Source organism: Ovis aries, chromosome 22, assembly GCF_016772045.2.
Source record: "Ovis aries strain OAR_USU_Benz2616 breed Rambouillet chromosome 22, ARS-UI_Ramb_v3.0, whole genome shotgun sequence".
NCBI lineage: Eukaryota > Metazoa > Chordata > Mammalia > Artiodactyla > Bovidae > Ovis > Ovis aries.
In genome coordinates, this window is record NC_056075.1 from 13,325,627 (window position 1) to 13,344,865 (window position 19,239).

The window sequence follows — 19,239 nt, forward strand, 5'->3', positions numbered from 1 at the left end:
CAAAACACTAATTTAAATGCTAAGAGCTCCGTGATATTATCTACATCATTTCTCGGCCCCCATCCCTTGTTTGTAAAAATCGGATTAATGTTTCTTGAAAGAAAAATTTCAGAGTGATGAGATGAAGACTTTAAGTATGATAAAGAAAAGGTGCCATATGAAAAAACCTGAGATATTATGGTGGTATTATAACATCAGCACGAAACAAATTTAAGTAGTCTGGAGGAAGGGAGCTGGAGAGGGAAGTGACATCTGGGTTTGTTTTGCACCTATAGGTTTTTATTCTCTGACTTCTGTTCTTTAGCACTGTAGATTTCTTCCCTTTCACATTGTTTTAACATATACAAAGCAGGAACCCAGATTCATAAGGAAATACTTTAAACTTGGTGTGGGTTCTGTGGTTAGTATCTGTTTTAAAACTTGGTCTTTTGAAACTTACCTGTTAGGGTCTTGACCATGTAACTTCACTTAAGGAAGATTTCCTCATTTACTTATAAGGGTTCAGGTTCTCTTTTATCAGTAACTTATTTACCTTCTTGAATAGAGTGGAAAAATTGAATTTAGGATTATTTGACTATTTGTAAAAAAATATTTTAGCAGCTGAAGAATGTGTTAAACTTGTTTTCTAAATGTAGTTTAAAAGGAATCTAGCACGATGCAGTGGATCATCTATACTCAAATAGGTTGTGTAATTTATTTTCTTCGATGAGGGCTGATTTACATTGCTGTTCTTACTGGCCTTTTTTAGTTATGTTTTGAACAATTGAAAAAAATATACTTACTGCTTTTGTGGGGAATTTACAGGTTCAGCTCTATGAGGACTTTGCTAAGTCTCGTGCCAAGTGTGATGTTGATGAAACAGTTTCTTCAGCTGCACTTTCTGAAGAAACTGAAAAACCAAAGCTTAAAGCTACAGGTCATGTATTCCAGGTACATACTATAGCCCACTTTTTAAATGTTGAAGAATGCTCTTCAGTACAGCAATGTTTATATGAAACACTGAAATATGGATTTATCTAATTTTTTCAGTTTTATATATACATTCTTGAAAATAGGTAAAAGCCAATTTAATTAATTTTCATGTTAGTATAATTAGTAATAGGTAATTTAATATTAAAATTAAAGTGAAAACTGCAATATGTTATTACATGAAGAGTTTTGTTTCCTATTCATAAAATATTTGAATACCTACCACAAGGCAGTAATTTTTCTAACCTCAGGGGTTAATAAAAGCAGTGAATAAGACCCTAGGGGTGGAAAATATAATAAGAAACATGTATCATGTAAAAGAAAATCAACTATGGGCTTATACAGTATAGGAGTCAGGGTAGGTAGTAGTTTTTCAACAGGGTGACCAGGGGTATACTGAGAAGGTGACATTTGAGCAAAGATCTGAATGAAGGTTGAGGCATGTAGATTCGTGGGAGGAAATGATTCCTGGCAGAGATATTACATACAGTACAGAAGTCCTGAGACAGATGATGAATGTGCTTGAGAAAAAAGAGAAAGTGTCAACTCATTTTTTCTTTCCCTTTTGAAATATTCCACTGTAGAATATCTCCCAACCCCCCCTTGTCACCAAGATACGAAGATATTAAAATACTACAGCATTTTTAAAGATAGAAACGGGAAAAGGTGACTTTGAAAGCTCATACCTCTCCCAGTTTTATCATAGTGCCCAGCACTGGAGCTTACTGATACAAATCTGTGTGCCAAAAGTGAGACCCAAATCATAGGCCCAGTAAATGACAAAGACAAGGGTATGGCTGAGTCAGAGGAAACAAACCTGATTCTCAAACACAACTACATAGTTCCACCTTCCCTTTCCCACCACCAGACATGTTGGATCAAAATACTGTGTAGAGGGGAGAGAGATACAGATTTAAAAGGGTCTTACGAAGCTTTCATACCCACTAATGTTTGAGGAACCTTCCTTTAGGAAATGATGTCTAATTCTAGAATCATCTAGCAACATTATAAGGCACTTTCAGTTCAAAAGGGTTAGCTGTAGGAGCTAATAAGACTTTTTGTCATGAGAAGGTCATTGGTCTAGTGGGGAAGATAGACATCACAGTACAATTTCTAGGTTATAAATTCTCTCACAGAAATAAACACAAATTGCACAAGAAGTACAGATGAAGACATAACAGATAAGATATTTGAACTGGTTCCTGAAGAATGAATAGGAGTGTAAGAAGGTGAAGAAGGGCATTCTAGACATGCGGTAGCACAGGACAAGATCCTGAGATACAGATATTTGTGTCATGGGAAGGAGACTTATATATGCTTTTTTCCCTCTTAAAGGCATTGCAGTACTTACGTAAACTGTGCAACCATCCAGCATTAGTCCTAACACCTCAGCATCCAGAGTTCAAGAGTACTACTGAAAAACTTGCAGCTCAGAATTCTTCTCTCCGTGATATTCAGCATGCCCCTAAACTCTCAGCTTTGAAGCAAGTAAGTGCATCTTTTAAGTGTTAGATGTGTGTTGTACACTCCTGATCTGTAACAGTAGACAAATTTGCTTTTCCGAAGGATTACTGATTGATTTACCATGTTCAAAAAACTTGGTTAAATTTTTCATACAGCTTTTTAAAAATTGTGGTAAAGTATAACAACTGCCCTCTGGTTCAGGACGGGCCCCTGGAGGAGGGCATAGCAACCCAGTCCAGTTCAGAACCCCCTGGACAGAGGAGCCTGGCGGGCTAGGGCCCATGGGCTCACAGGCAGACACACTGAGCACAGCGCAGCAAGCCACATTTCCTTGCCCAGTCATGTGCTGACGGACACTCGGGTTGCCTCCACCTCCGGCGGTTGTGAATAGTGCTGCAGTGAACATTGCCTTACGAGTATCTGTCTGAGTTCTTCAGGTATCGATATGAGAGTGAAACTGCTGGGTTACATAGTTATTCTGTGGTTAACTTTTGAAGGAACTACCAAACCTTTCCACAGTGGCTGTAACGTTTACATGGCAAGCCATGTGCCAAGGTTCTGAATCCTCTACATCCTCCCCAGGATTTTCCTTTTTCTAATTTAACCATCACTGTAGGTATGAGATGGTGTCACATTGTTGATTTGATTAGTTTTCCCTAATGACTAATAATGGCATTTTTTTCATGTGCTTATTAAGACATATCTTCTTTAGAGAAATACCTGTTGAAGTTCTTCAGCTATTTTTTCATTGGACTGTTTCTTCTGGTTGAGTTCTAGGAGTTTATATTCTAGATGTTAACACCTTTATCAGATACATAATTTGCAATACTTTCTCCAGTTCTATAGATTCTTTTCACTTTCTTGATAATGACCTCCATGGCTTCTGATGAGAAAACAGGTGTTAATCTCATTGAGAATCCCTTTCACATGAAGTCACTTCTGGGCACTCCTGGTGGTCCAGTGGTTCGGACTCGGCAGTTTCACTGCCAGGGCCTGGGTTTGCTCCCTGATCAGGAAACTTAAGATCCCACAAATCATGCAGAGCAGGGGTGGTGGGAGTCACTCTTCCCTTGGTGTTTTCAAGGTTTCTCTTTTTGTCACTGTGATTATCACTCTGATTATGACGTATGGTCTTGTGGACCATTTGAATTTATTTTTCTAGAAACTGCTCACTCTGCCATTTTGCTCATATCACTTGTAGTACATCGTATCACAGATGGTGAGCTCCTTATTGCAAAACTCAGCTTTTAGTTTACCCTTAAAAGAAAGCCTGTTTAAGATCTGGACTTCATTATTGTTTGACGTTTTATAGCTTTTCTGGCTTAAGTTTTATTGAGAATAATTAATGGATGAAGTTTTGATTTCACATGGGCTAGAGTAGAAAATAGTACATAGCGATAGCCCAGAGTGCTAACCTATTTTTCAGGTCACAGGTAAGTTAGCCTTTTCTCACCACAAAGGGACGCATTTATTTCAGTGAGACTGATTGCCTACTTTTATGAGACACCTGTATATAACAAGTGATTCTTTCTTCAAGTTGCTGTTGGACTGTGGTCTGGGAAATGGCAGTACTTCTGAGAGTGGCACAGAGTCTGTAGTAGCCCAGCACAGGATACTGATCTTCTGTCAACTTAAAAGCATGCTGGATATAGTAGAGCATGATCTTCTCAAACCTCATTTACCCTCTGTCACTTACTTGAGATTGGATGGTAGTATACCTCCTGGTCAGAGGCATTCCATTGTTTCGCGGTAAGTGTCTTCTAAAACTCATAAATAAGTTATAGTAAGTGTATTACTATTACTTCCACAGAAGTTTGCCCACAAGCTACTTTGACTAAATACCTGAAAATGTGTTTTATTATATAATTCAACGCAACTAAATCTTTACCTTTTTAAAATACAGAACTGCAGAAATATAATTGAGTAGTTTGTTTAGCTAGGGGGAAAGACCTCTATTAGGAAAGCATCCTTAAGGGCATGAAAGAAGTTTAAGGCATCAAAAGAGAGAGGTAACTATTTCCCCTTCATCTGCATTTGGTGGTTGGGGGTAAGAGGTGGCAAACAGGTGGCTTAACTATGATCTTCATCCTCATCTCTGCCTCTGCACTGGGAACAAGATGGAAGCTGGCCTGGCTTGGAAGCAGTCAGAGTGCAGTGTTTCTTGTATGTGGTCTGCTTTAGGAGTCTCAGTGGTTCGTTTTTTAAAATGCAGATTCCTAGGATCTGTCATGCAGGCTGCTGACTTCAAAGCATTGTTAACAGACATTGCTAAGAGATCTTAAGGCACAAATCAGAGCCCTAGGAAGGGACTCAAAACCCAAGCTTGACTCCAGACACCACCATCAAAGCAGTGTTCTCTTGGGCAGTAACATTTCTTATCCACACAGCCTGGGTCTCTTTCAAATAGTAATATCCTTATAAAGCTACTGTAACAAATAATATAAAGCATATAAAGTAAAGCCCAGTGATTGTCTCAGTCAGTAATAAATGATAGCTTGGTAATGTTAGTTTTTCTTTTTCCTAGAAGCTACTAGATGTCCTTTGTCAATATCTTCTAGGACTAGTACGATTTTAGTAACCCTTACCACCCTAATCTGCCTTCCCTGACTGACCTGACCTTTTCCCACACTATTCTGTCTCCATATGTTAAACGTTCATACTTGGGTTTTGTCTTGGTGTTCCATTTTCGAAAATTACTCAAGTACATTTTGCAATTGGACTTAATTGCTAGGTATGAAATTTCTAACATGTTACAGACTACCTTTTTTCTGCTACTACAGATGTTATGTCTATTTAAAAGAAGGTAGTCTCAACTCTAGTGGTCACAGAAATGGCTGTATCATGGACTTATAAAGCAACGTTCTTATTTGTGCTCTTTAGTATTTATTAAACTTCTAAGTGTCTATAATTGGAACTTAAGGAAGCAATGTACTAATTTTATTTTTTAATATCTATGTTTTTAGGTTTAACAATGATCCATCCATAGATGTTCTTTTACTTACAACTCATGTTGGTGGCCTGGGGCTTAACTTAACAGGCGCTGATACGGTGGTATTTGTGGAGCATGACTGGAATCCCATGCGTGATCTACAAGCCATGGACCGGGCCCATCGCATTGGGCAGGTAAAAAGTCAGCACTCCCAGGTGTTAACTTGCGCACTGGGAATAATACTTCCCCCAAAAGACAAAGTCTTGGTTTGAGTTCCTATTTTTATGTTAATAAGTGTTGTGACATTAGGTAAGTCACTTAATTTTGTTGCACAACTTTCTCACATTAAATGAGGTGCTTGGGCCAAGAAAACCTGGGATACTATCCATTCCTAATATTCTGTGATTGCAAACATTTTAAGGTCTTAGGCACAGATTTTTTTAAAAACCTGCAATCCTAATTCAGTAGTAGTCAAGTACCTAAAACAAGCATACAAATCCCTCTGATTTGGTGAATCTCAAAGCTTAACCATTTATTTGTGCTGCTGCTGCTAAGTCACTTCAGTCGTATCCAACTCTATGCAACCCCATAGATGGCTGCCCACCAGACTCCCCCATCCCTGGGATTCTGCAGGCAAGAACACTACAGTTGCTTAACTTCTTTTTCTCATTCAGAAACGTGTGGTTAATGTGTACCGATTGATAACCAGAGGAACATTGGAAGAGAAAATAATGGGTTTGCAGAAATTCAAGATGAACATAGCAAATACTGTTATTAGCCAAGAGAATTCTAGTTTGCAGAGTATGGGGACAGATCAACTCCTTGATCTGTTTACTCTTGATAAGGTAAAAAACTTATACAATTTTTGTATTTATAATATATGTGTTCACAGACTTCTGGCACTACTTGGTAAAAGTATTAAAAGGGGCAGCAAAGGTGTTCACTTTAGTATCAACTAGATAACCCCTTGAGGGCATTTTTGATATCCAGATAAAATTCTCGGATACTAGGGGATGTTTGAAGTTTTGACTTTCTGATTGATGGCTCTAGCGTGCTCCCTGAGTTTTCTTTCCTTAGCTGTCCTTTAGCAGGTAGGAACTATCTCGAGTCAGCTAGACCTGACTCTTCATTCCTTGCCCTGCCTCCTATTAACTGGTGACTCGAGGCAAATTAACTTCTCTGAGCATCTTCAGCCTTGGCAGGATAACAATGCCTATATTATCACAAAGGTATGAAGATAATAGGTATTTTTGTTGTTGTTTACAGAACTAATAGGTAACAATCCATTAGCAAATAATGCACCAGCTGGAAATACTGTCAGTTTAATAATGTAAAACGAACAGGGTTGATTTAAAGTCCTGTGTCGGTTCAGAAAATCAATTGTACACTCAGTATAAATTATGGTAAGAGATAGCTTTACATAATGCAGTTAAACCAGCCATAATAACAGGGTTATCATGTCCAAATTTTAGAGAAAGTAGTTTCCCTCTGTATGTTAAGCCACATTTAGAATATATGTCTGATTCTGGGTGTGGCATTTGCAACAGTAACAAATTAGTCCCCCAAATGTGGCCAGAATGGAGAAAGATTCCTTAAGCATGTCATGTAAGATAGGGTAGAGAGAACAAGATCTGTGTAACCTAGAAAAAAGGCTCAAAGAAACATGGATTGCTTCAAATGTATTTTTATTTCATTAGAATATTCTTATGGGTAACTTCTTTGAGCAAGCAGAACTGGGCTCAAGGGGTCTTCCAAGGAAGCAAGAGCTGTTGGCATAAACCATCTTAGTAGCAAAATCTGAATATGAGATCTTGATTTTTGTACTCTGGTTATATAAGAGTGTCCTGTTCTTGGGGTAAAGGGACATAAATAATACCTACAACTTAACTCTGAATTGGTTTGGGGGAAGGCTGATAATTTATGTATCTAACCTTGTAACATGTGTACAGGGAGGAAGAACGATAGAGCCCAGAGTGACACAGTTAGCAAGAGTTCTTTGCAACGTTCTTAAAATTCTCAAAAAGCATAAAATGGTAAATTATTAGGGCAGTGGAAAATAGAATAGGCTATCTTACAAGATCATGAGCTTCCCCGTAGTTTGAAGTGTTTTCAACTCTGTTGAAAAAGTGCTGTGTTAGAAACAAGTGTGGTATTTTAAAGAAAAAATTTTTGAAATTTTCCATCTTATCTTTCTTCCAATTAAAGGATGGCAAAGCAGAAAAAGCTGACACCTCTACTTCTGGAAAAACAAGTATGAGATCAATTCTTGAAAATCTGAGTGATCTTTGGGATCAAGAGCAATATGATTCAGAGTACAGCCTGGAAAATTTTATGCATTCTCTCAAATAACTATCAAATATTTTAAATGCAATTGCTGCTAGTTCAGTAACATTTCTGCTGATATTCAGCAAATTTCAAAGTTTATGGTGAACTTTTAGCTCAATTTGTAAATAGATCTGAAGAATATTCAGCATAACGCTGGTCCTTGTTTCACTGGGGGGAACAAGTTATTCTCAAACATTTGCACTGTATTAAATTTAAATGTTAATGTGAAAATGGTTTAAATTTTACACGCTGAATAGCTGCAGAGCAGAGGAACCAAACCAGGTTTACATGTGCTACCATGGGGTGTTCTTACAGGGAACGAGCCTCCTATCTTTACATAGTCACACTTTGTACAGGATAATATCCATGAGTACTTTAGTGTTCATGTACATTTTTTCTTTTAAATAGAACTGGTTTTTTATAAATGATTAAAACTAGGGCTTTTTTTTTTTTTGTATAAAAGCCTTAATGAGCCATAATTTTAAGAATAATGACTACAATTATTGGTTACGCTTGGAACATGAGAATCTTAGAATGAATTAAACCAGGCCCTTGCTGGAAACGTTTATATATTTAATGCAGAGGCATAGTGTTTTTCAAATCTTTAACATCATTTTGTCAACTTTTAAAATACTGTCAACTATTCTAAATACAGGTAATGTTCTATTTAAGCCTATCATAACATCCTGTTAAGAGGGTGTTTTTTAATTTATCTAAGGGCTAGGATATAGCCAGATTCAGAGAACATATGTACTCAATAGGTTTCAATCATATATATAATATATTTTTTGTAACTATGAACATATACAGTTTTCCAGAAGTAGATTTTACACTGTTTAGAATTTCAAAACCTATGGTGAAAAGACTGTTTATTGTAGTAATGCATGACTGAAGCATAAAAGGGAGAAATGATTCCTTTATATACACAAACATACATAAATACACATATCTATATGCACAGGCATACCTGTCCTGCATCTGAAAAGGTGCTTGGTATTGGCACTAAAATCATGTAGTTATACTGGGCAGCAATAATTGGGCATGAAGCTGATTAGTGTTAGAAAAGTGAGCTCAATAGCAAGGGTGGGTATATGTATATAGATATGCATGTATGTGTATATATATAATTTTATAAATTTCACACATAAATTAATACATGCCTGTGTGCATATAAATATGTATGGATATATTTGTATATACATGTACAGGAAATAGACATCCCCCAGGTTTGTGGCTGGCCATACACATAGGCATCGGTTTAAAAACCATCAGACCTCAGCTGTAAAATAACTTTGTTTAAAGTTATACTGTTCTGCAGCATTTAGACATGGACGTGTGTCACATTTCAGTAGCTTTGACAACTATACTGTAACATTAAACATAGCATTCCACAAGAGAATAAAAAAAGATTTAACTGTAAAATATGTGTAACTGTGTGTTATTTATAGGAAATGATCACTAGAAAAAGCAAAAGATTAATTTAGATACATCCTTAAAAAAAGAAAAACCTTTTTTCTAATGGTTATTTTTTTCGTTATTGAAAATTTATGTCAAATTCAATAGAAGACCAAAAGGAACTTCTTGACTTTATATAGAACATCCATTCTATATAGAACATCCAAACAGTAAAGCTGTTTGGGAATGTGACCACTTGGAGGCAAAAGTGGGGAGACTATAAGAACATAATCTCAGTACAGTCTTACACGTCCTGATTAAAGACAGACCTCCCCAATTTCCCAGAACACTTGCTGGCATCATCCAAATTGACTGTAGGAGCATATGTTACCAAGTGCCAGAGTAGATGATGAGACGCTCTAAGGCAAAAACTTGAGTTGTGCCAATTAACAAAATATTTGCCATCCAACAAGTCAGTGTCAGACATCAAAAACTGCCTCTTGGGACTTACCTGCTGGTCCAGTGGCTGGAAAAACTGGACAGCTACATGAAGAAGGATGATATTAGAACATTCCCTAATACCACAGACAGAAATCAACTCTGAATGGATTAAAGACCTGAATGTAAGGCCAGACACTAAAACTCTTAAAGGAAACCATAGACAGAACACTCTGTAATATAAATCACAGCAAAATCTTTTTTGACCCACTTAAGCATAATGAAAATAAAAACTAAATAGTACCTAATTAAACTTAAAAGCTTTTGCACAGCAAAGGAAAGACAAAAAGACAGCCCTCAGAATGGGAAAAAATATTTGCAAACCAACTGACAAATGATTAATCTCTAAAATATACAAGCAATTCATGTAGCTCAATATAGGGGAAAAAAAAAAACCCAGCCCAATCAAAAAAAAAATGGGTGGAAGACCTAAGTTGACATTTTTCCAAAGATGACATACTGATGGCCAGCAAACATGAAAACATGCTCTACACTGCTAATTTTTAGAGAAATGCAAATCAAAACTACAATGAGGTATCACCTCACACTGGTTAGAATAGTCATCATCAAAAACTCTACAAAGAATAAATGCTGGAGAGGGTAAGGAGAGAAGGCAACCTTCTTAGTGGGAGTGTAAATTGATGGAAAACAGTATGGAGGTTCCTTAAAAAATTAAAAATAGAACTGCCGTATGACCCAGCAATGCTACTACTGGGCGTACACACAGAGAAAACTAGAATTCAACAAGACACAGGTGCGCCAGCGTTCACGGCAACAGTATTTACAGTAGGCAGGACATGGTAGCAACCTGAATGTCTGTAAACAGAGGAAAGGATGAAGATGTGGTGCATCACTCAGCCATAAGAAGGAACAAAATTGGGTCATTCGAGAGTCATGCACAGTGAAGTCAGAAAAACAGACACTGTATATTAACACATATATGTGGAGTCTAGAGAAATGGTACAGATAATCTTATTTGCAAAGCAAAAATAGAGGTGTTGAGAACAAACATACAGATACCAAGGAGGAAAGGCGGGAGCACTGGAGACGGGGATTGACACACACGTGCTACTGACGGCTGTTGCCGTTGTTCAGTTGCAAGTCACGTCTTACTCCTGTGACTCCGTAATCTGTAGAGTGATGGACTGCCTGTGGGCTTTCCCAGGCAAGAATACTGGGGCGGTGGCCGTTCCCTCCCGAAACCAGGTATCACACCTGAGTCTCCAGCTGACTGCCGACCAGAAAACTTGTAAATGGACGTTTGATGTTACTGCAAATAATACAAAACAGATCTGGGGAAAAAAAAAAAAAACCAAAATGTGTCTCCATCTCCATTTTGGTTCTTGCAGAGCTGGGTAAATGGTGTCATGAGGAGACATGAACACTGAAAAAGGAACAGATTGGGAAATGGGAGAGCAGGAAATCAAGAATTATCTTCTGGTTGGTAAATTGAGATCCTTGTATCAAAGAGATGCTGACTTAAAGGAAAGGTCAACCTGGAAATATAAATTTGGGGAAGACAATATTTGTAAGACGTGTGGGACCGAATGAGATCTACAGTATTATTTATATAGTGAAGTACTATACAGCAGGGAAAAACCAATGGGTATACAGTGGATAAGTCTCAAAAACTTGAGGTTGAATGCAAAAATAATATGTATAGTTGAGTCTACATATATACTAAAAACAGGCAAAAATGAAACACTTATTTGATATATACAAATCACATACATTGTTATTTCACATTTGAAAAATAAAAAACTGACATTCATATGAACAACACATTGATAATGTCCTACTCTGGTGATGGAAGTAAAGTCCAATGCTGTAAAGAACAATACTGCACAGGAACCTGGAATGTTAGGTCCAGGAATCAAGGTAAATTGGAAGTGGTCAAACAGGAGAGTGAACATCGACATTTTAGGAATCAGTGAACTAAAATGGCCTGGAATGGGTGAATTTAACTCAGAGGACCATTATATCTACTACTGTGGGCAAGAATCCCTTAGAGGAAATGGAGCAGCCATCATGGTCAATAGGAGTCCAAAATGCAGTACCTGGATGCAATCACAAAAACGCCAGAATGATGTTTGTTTGTTCCCAAGACAAACCATTCAACAATATCACAGTAATCCAAGTCTATGCCCCAACCATCATGCTGAAGATGCTGAACAGTTCCGTGAAGACCTACAAGACCTTCTAGAACTAACACACAAAAAAGATGTCCTTTTCATTACAGGGGACTGGAATGCAAAAGTAAGAACTCAACAGATACCTGGAGAAACAGGTAAATGTGGCCTTGGAGCACAAAATGAAGCAGGACAAAGGCTAATAGAGTTCTGCCAAGAGAACGCACTGGTCATAGCAAACACCCTCTTCCAACAGCACAAGAGAAGACTCTACACATGGACATCACCAGATGGTCAATACTGAAATCAGATTGATTATAGTCTTTGCAGTCAAAGATGGAGAAACTCTATACATTCAGCCAAAACAAGACCAGGAGGTGGCTGTGGCTCAGATCATGAACTCCTTATTGCCAAATTCAGACTTAAATTGAAGAAAGTAGGGAAAACCACTAGGTTTTCCTGAATGGTATGACCTAAATCAAATCCCTTACGATTGTAAGGTGGAAGTGACAAACAGATTCAAGGGATTAGATCTAATAGAGGGCCTGAAGAACTATGGATGGAGGTTCGTGACATTCTACAGGAAGCAGGGATCAATACCATCCCCAAGAAAAAGAAATGTAAAAAAGCAAAATGATTGTCTGAGGAAGCCTTACAAATAGCTGAGAAAAGAAGAGAAGCGAAAGGCAAAGGAAAAGATATACCCATTTGGCAGCAAAGTTCCTTTTGCAAAAGGCAAAAGGAAAGATATACCCATTTGAGCGCAGAGTTCCAAAAAATAACAGAGATAAGAAAGACTTCCTAACTGATCAACACAAAGAAAGAGGAAAACAATAGAATGGGAAAGACTACAGATCTCTTCAACAAAATTAGAGATACCAAGGGAACATTTCATGCAAAGATGGGCACAATAAAGGACAGAAATGGTATGGACCTAACAGAAGCAGAAGATATTAAGAAGAGGTGGTAAGAATATACAGAAGAACTGTACAAAAAAGATCTTCACGACCCAGATAACCACGACAGTGTAATCACTCACCTAGAGCCAGACATCCTGGAATGCGAAGTCAAGCATCACTATGAACAAAGCTAGTGGAGGTGATGGAATTCCAGTTGAGCTGCTTCAAATCCTTAAAGATGATGCTGTGAAAGTGCTGTACTCAATATGCCAGCAAATTTGGAAAACAGCAGTGGCCACAGGACTGGAAAGGTCAGTTTTCATTCCAATCCCAAAGAAAGGCAATGCCAAAGAATGCTCAAACTACTGCATAATTTCACTCATCTCACACTCTAGCAAAGTACTGCTCAAAATTCTTCAAGCCAGGTTTCAACAGTAAGTGAACCGTGAACTTCCAGATCTTCAAGCTGGATTTAGAAAAGGCAGAGGAACCAGAGATCAAATTGCCAACATCCATTGGATCATCGAAAAAGCAAGACAGTTCCATAAAAAAAATTCTACTTCTGCTTTATTGACTATGCCAAAGCCTCTGACTCTCTGGATCACCATAAACTGTTGAAAATTCTTCAAGAGATGGGAATACCAGACCACCTGACCTGCCTCTTGAGAAATCTTTATGCAGGTCAAGAAGCAACAATTAGAAGTGGACATGGAACAACAGATTGGTTCCAAATCGGGAAAGGAGTACATCAAGGCTGTATATTGTCACCCTGCTTATTTAATTTATATGCAGAGTACATTATGAGAAATGCTGGGCTGAAAGAAGCACAACTGGAATCAAGATTGCTGGGAGAAATATCAATAACCTCAGATATGCAGATGACACCACCCTTATGGCAGAAAGTGAAGAAGAACTAAAGAGCCTCTTGATGAAAGAGGAGAGTGAAAAAGTTGGCATAAAACTCAACATTCAGAAAACTAAGATCATGGTATCCAGTCCCATCACTTCATGGCAAATAGATGGGAAACAGTGGAAACAGTGTCAGACTTTATTTTCTTGGGCTCCAGAATCACTGCAGATGGTGACTGCAGCCATGAAATTAAAAGACGCTTACTCCTTGGAAGAAAAGTTACGACCAACCTAGACAGCATATTAAAAAGCAGAGATATTACTTTGCCAACAAAGGTCCGTCTAGTCAAGGCTATAGTTTTTCCAGTGGTTATGTATGGATGTGAGAGTTTGACTATAAAGAAAGCTGAGCGCTGAAGAATTGATGCTTTTGAACTGTGGTGTTGGAGAAGGCTCTTGAGAGTCCCTTGGACTGCAAGGAGATCCAACTAGTCAATCCTAAAGGATATCAGTCCTGAATATTCATTGGAAGGACTAATGCGGAAGCTGAAACTCCAATATATTGGCCATCTGATGTGAAGAACTGACTCATTTGAAAAAACCCTGATGCTGGGAATGGGTGAAGGTGAGAGGAGAAGGGGACAACAGAGGATGAGATGGTTGGATGGCATCACTGACTCAATGGACGTGAGTTTGAGTAAGCTCCTGGAGTTAGCGATGGACAGGGAGGCCTGGAGTGTGCAGCCCATGGCGTCACAAAGAGTCGGACACAAATGAGCGACTGGACTGAACTCTACCAAACACAATGGGAGAAGCTTGAAAACCAGTGAGGAGGGAGAGGACATAGGCCAACAGCTCACACAGTCACATTAACCTCAGAAGTAGACCTCGAGGCAGAAACTATTATTTGGAGTAAAGAGGGGTATCTCATAATGATAAAGTGATTTCAGTTAACCAGGAAGTTAGAACAACTCCAAATTGATATACACCTCAAAATCCATAAAGGACAAATAGACAACTACTTAAAAGGAAACGGACAGGGAATATTAGAGATCTTAACACACCTCCTTCAGTAGAATAAGCAGACCCTCCCCTCCCAAAAAAGGCAACAGTATATAAGTAATTGAATAATACAGTTAACGAACATGACAACTGCCCTGACTGCAGAATACAGTCTTTGGAAGCTTATGTGTAACATTCACCAAAGCTGACCATATGCTGAGTCAGTGCAAGTCCCAGCAAATTTTTTAAAAAGTAAAATCACATATACAGGGTTTACTTTCTCCACTCCTATTGAAGAGAGTGTAGTAGTGGCATAAAGATGGATCAAAAATATGTTCGAGGCCCTTCCTTGTGTAATATGGCAAAAGAAAAAGAAAGCACACACACCAGAAAATAAGATACACAACTTTGGACTTACAATGATTGTCTATGTAGAAAACTCCTAACAATCTACAAGAAAAGCTACTAGAATTGAGTTTAGGAAGTTCTCAGGATACACAGTCAACATACAAAAATTAAAATGTATTTCTATACGTTTGGCAATAAAAAATTGGAAATTGAAATTTTTAAACATGTATATGATAGCACTGAAGTCCATAAAACAAGTCTTAGAAAATATTTAAAAGGTTTGTGTGCTGAAAACTACAAAATGCTCATGAAAGAAAGAAAAAAGATCTTAAAAAATAGAGATACACATTACATTCATGGATTCAAAACTGTTAAAAGATTGCAGTTTTCTCCATATAGGTCTATAGGCACAAAGCAATTCCAATCAAAATTCCAGGAGAACATTTTGTGAAATAAAATGGACTCTAAAGTTTATACAGAAAGGCAAAGGAGGGTGTCCCTGGGGGCTCAGTGGTAAGGAATTCGCCTGCTAATGCAGGAGACACATGGGTTCCATCCCTGGTCTGGGAAGATCCCACACGACGCGGAGCAACTAGGGCCCTGCGCCACGTCTCCTGAAGCCTGCGTGCCCAGAGCCCAGGCTCCGCAAGAGGAGCCACTGCTGCGAGCAGCCCAAGCCTGCAGCAAGAGAGCGGCCCCCAGGCGCGGGAAAAGCTTGCGCGCAGTAGCAGACCCGGCACGGCCAAAATAAAATGTAGAAAGGCAAAAGAACCCAATCATAAAAAACAACTATGAAAAAGGAAGCCGTTGGAAGACTTAAACGGCCAGATTTTAAAGCTTACTGTACATGTAATCAATAGAGTGTCGTACTGGCATAAAGACAGATTACTGGAACAGAATTCGTTCCCTACAAAAAATGACACTAAAATTCTGTATAATAACACAAACTACCAATTGATTTCCTACAAAGGTGCTAAAGCAATTCAATGGCGAAGATAATCTTTTCAAAAACGTGTCCATATGCTAAAAAAAATCCTCACAACTCCAAACATACCTTACGTCTTCTGCAAAATTTAATTCAAAGTTAATCATGGACTAACATAATAAACCTAAAGCTGATTAACTTCTGTAGAGACAGAAAACACCAGAGAAAAACTCTGTGATGTTGGGTTGGGTGAAGAGTTCTTAGAAATGATACCAAAAGCATGATCCATAGAAGAAAAACTGAGGCGAACTTCCCTAGTGGTCCGTGGTTGGGAGTCTGCCTGCTGACGCAGGGGACCAAGGTTTGATCCCTGGTGTGGGAAGAGCCCAGGTGCCGCGGAGCAACTAAGCCACGTGCCACCACAACCACTGAGACCAGGTTCCAGAGCCCGAGAGCTGCGGCTGCGGAAGGCAACGCGCCCTGGAGCCTGTGTCCTTCAGGAGAAGCCCCCGCAAGGAGGAGCCCACTCTAAGACGAAGACAGCCCTGGCTCGCCCCAACAACGACCCGCTGCAGCCAAAAATAAACTGCTTCAAAAGTTGTACTTTGGAAAAAATTAAGAACTTCCACCATTTGAAAGACACTAGAAAGAATGGAGAGTCACAGCATGAGAGAAAATACTTCCAAATCACATATCTGACATCAGGCGTGTATCTTGAGCATATCAAGAATACGTAAAGAACTTCTAAAACTCAGTAAGCAACCCAATTTAAAAACAAGCAGACGATCTGAACAGCTGCATCACCAAAGACGACACACTGAAGAGAAATAAGCACATGAGAGGTGTTCACGGCCTTTCCCAACCGTGTGGAGTGGCATCTCCACTACAAGGACAGCCCTACGAGAATAAGTCAAAACTTCAGACCCGGACAACACGAACTGTTGGTGAAGACGCAGAGCACAGGGCATGGCCACTCTGGAAAACAGTTTGGCCGTTTTTTAAAAAGTTAAACCCATCCCATTCCGAGTTATATACCTGAGTGTAATGAAAGATGTTCACACAAAAACTTGTACGCAAATGTTTACAGCAGCTTTATTTATAATAGACGAAGGGTGCAAACCCCACAAATGCCCGTTAGCTGACAAATGGACACACTTGACAAATGGAATTTTTGGCCACAGAAGTGAATTCAGTGCTGATAATATGTGACAGTGTGGATGAACCTTGAAAACGTTTTCCTAAGTGAAAGGGCTTCGTCACAGAAGACCACATAGTACACGATTCCACCCACAGGAAACTTCCAGAAGGGGAACTATGCAGAGCTAGAAAGGAAATGAGTGATTGTTAAGGCTGGGAGAACGGTATCAGGCGCGTGATAAGGAATGGGGTCAGATTTCTCCGGGATAAAAATTTGTAATACTGACTGTGGTGATGGTTGCTGTATCTGTGAGTATATAAAAAATAACTGAACTGCACACTTAAAATGGGTTAACTATCTATGAATTTTATCTCAAAAAATTGGTTTTGGGTTTCTTTTGCCATACCACATGGCATATGGGATCTTAGCTCCCAGACCAGGGGCTCACACCCATGCCTCCTGCAGTGGAAGCATGGATTTTTAACCACTGGACTGCCAGGGAAGTCCAAAACCTCTTTTAAAAGACAGTTTCTAGGGCAACCCAAAGGAAAGAGGAGAGACGAAAACAAGAGCACTAGAGGAAACTGAAGCCACCATCACCTACAGCTACAGCAAACATCAAACAGAGCCAAGCTCAGCCCAGCCACTCAGCTCAGCCGCTCAGCCCAGCCGCTCAGCCCAGCCCAGCCGCTCAGCCGTGTCCAACTCTGGGACCCCATGAACCACAGCGGGCCAGGCCTCCCTGTCCATCACCAACTCCCAGAGTCCACCCAAGCCCATGTCCATTGAGTCAGTGATGCCATCCGGCCATCTCATCCTCTGTCGTCCCCTTCTCCTCCTGCCCTCAATCTTTCCCAGCATCAGGGTCTTTTCAAATGAGTCAGCTCTCCGCATCAGGTGGCCAAAGTATTGGAGTTCCAGCTTCAGCATCATTCCTTCCAATGAACACCCAGGCCTGATCTCCTTTAGGATGGACTGGTTGGATCTCCTCGCAATCCAAGGGACTCTCAAGTGTCTTCTCCAACACCACAGTTCAAAAGCATCACTTCTTTGGCACTCAGCTTTCTTCACAGTACAACTGTCACATCCATACATGACCACAGGAAAAACCATAGCCTTGACTAGACGGACCTTTGTTGGCAAAGTAATGTCTCTACTTTTTAATATGCTGTGTAGGTTGGTCATAACTTTCCTTCCAGGAGTAAGTGTCTTTTAATTTCATGGCTGCAGTCACCATCTGCGGTGATTTTGGAGCTCCCCCCCCCCAAATAAAGTCAGCCACTGTTTCCACTCAAATAGACAAAATCTGACAGTAAAGGCTTATTTACCTATTTCCCAACATGTCACGTGCAGCTTCCACCAAAGAGTCACAAACAGGCTAAGGCAAGAAACGACACAATTTGAGGAGACACAGCAAGCATCGTCACCAGACTTTGGGACTGCCACATTAGAGACGTGACGGCCACGCTGCTGCTGCTTAGCTGCTCAGTCGTGTCCGACTCTTCGCAGCCTCACAGACTGTGGCCGACCAGGCTCCTCCGTCCATGAGATTTCCCAGCCAAGAATACTGGAGTGGGCTGCCATTCCTTTTTCCAGGGATCTTCCCACCCAGGGGTCACACTTGGGTCTCCTGCATTGCAGGCAGATTCTTTGCCATCTGAGTGGCCAGGGGAGCCCAATGGCCGTAGTGCCCAAAGCAATTATATATTAAATGAGATTCCTACCAAATCACCCACAACAGTTTCCACAGAACTAAAACAAATAATCCTAAAATTTATGTGGGACATAAAAGATCCAGAATTGCCCAAACAATCCTGAGCAAAAAGAGCAAAGCAGGAGGCATAACCCTCCCAGACTTCAGAAAATACTACAAAGCTACAGGAATCAAACCAGCGTGGCACTAGTGCAAGAACAGACACACAGACCATGGAGCAGAACAGAGCGCAGAGAGAGAGCCCTCACACCTGCAGTCAATTAGTCTTCAGCAAATGAGGCAAGAACACACCACGGAGAAAAGACAGTCTTTTTCAGCAAAGCAGGCAAGAACACACCACGGAGAAAAGACAGTCTTTTCAGCAATCTGTGTTGGGAAAGTCGGACAGCTGCATGCAAACCAATGAAATTAGAACACACCCCCATGCCATGCACAAAAATAAACTCAAAATGGCTTAAAGACTTACACATAGGACATGACACCATCAAACCCTTATAAGAGAACACAGGCAAAACACTCTCTAACATAAATTGTACCAATGTTTCCTTGGGTCAAAGGAATAGAAATAAAAGCAAAAATAAACAAATGGAACCTAGTCAAACTTACAATGCTTTGTACAGCAAAGAAAACCATAAACAAAATGAAAAGATAGCCC

General features: G+C 39.6%; 1 protein-coding gene across 2 annotated transcripts in view; it reads left to right on the plus strand.

The window, feature by feature from the left end:
* Positions 1 to 9,109, plus strand: part of BTAF1 (B-TFIID TATA-box binding protein associated factor 1) — an 85,523-nt gene extending 76,414 nt beyond the window's left edge. For both annotated transcript variants that reach the window (XM_015103326.3, XM_027960442.3), the window contains 6 exons: positions 805 to 930; positions 2,305 to 2,457; positions 3,971 to 4,182; positions 5,397 to 5,556; positions 6,037 to 6,207; positions 7,568 to 9,109. In XM_015103326.3, coding sequence (XP_014958812.2) covers positions 805 to 930; positions 2,305 to 2,457; positions 3,971 to 4,182; positions 5,397 to 5,556; positions 6,037 to 6,207; positions 7,568 to 7,711 — 966 coding nt within the window. In that variant the 3' untranslated portion in view covers positions 7,712 to 9,109. The remainder of the gene's footprint in view (positions 1 to 804; positions 931 to 2,304; positions 2,458 to 3,970; positions 4,183 to 5,396; positions 5,557 to 6,036; positions 6,208 to 7,567) is intronic.
* Positions 9,110 to 19,239: the final 10,130 nt, after the last annotated feature.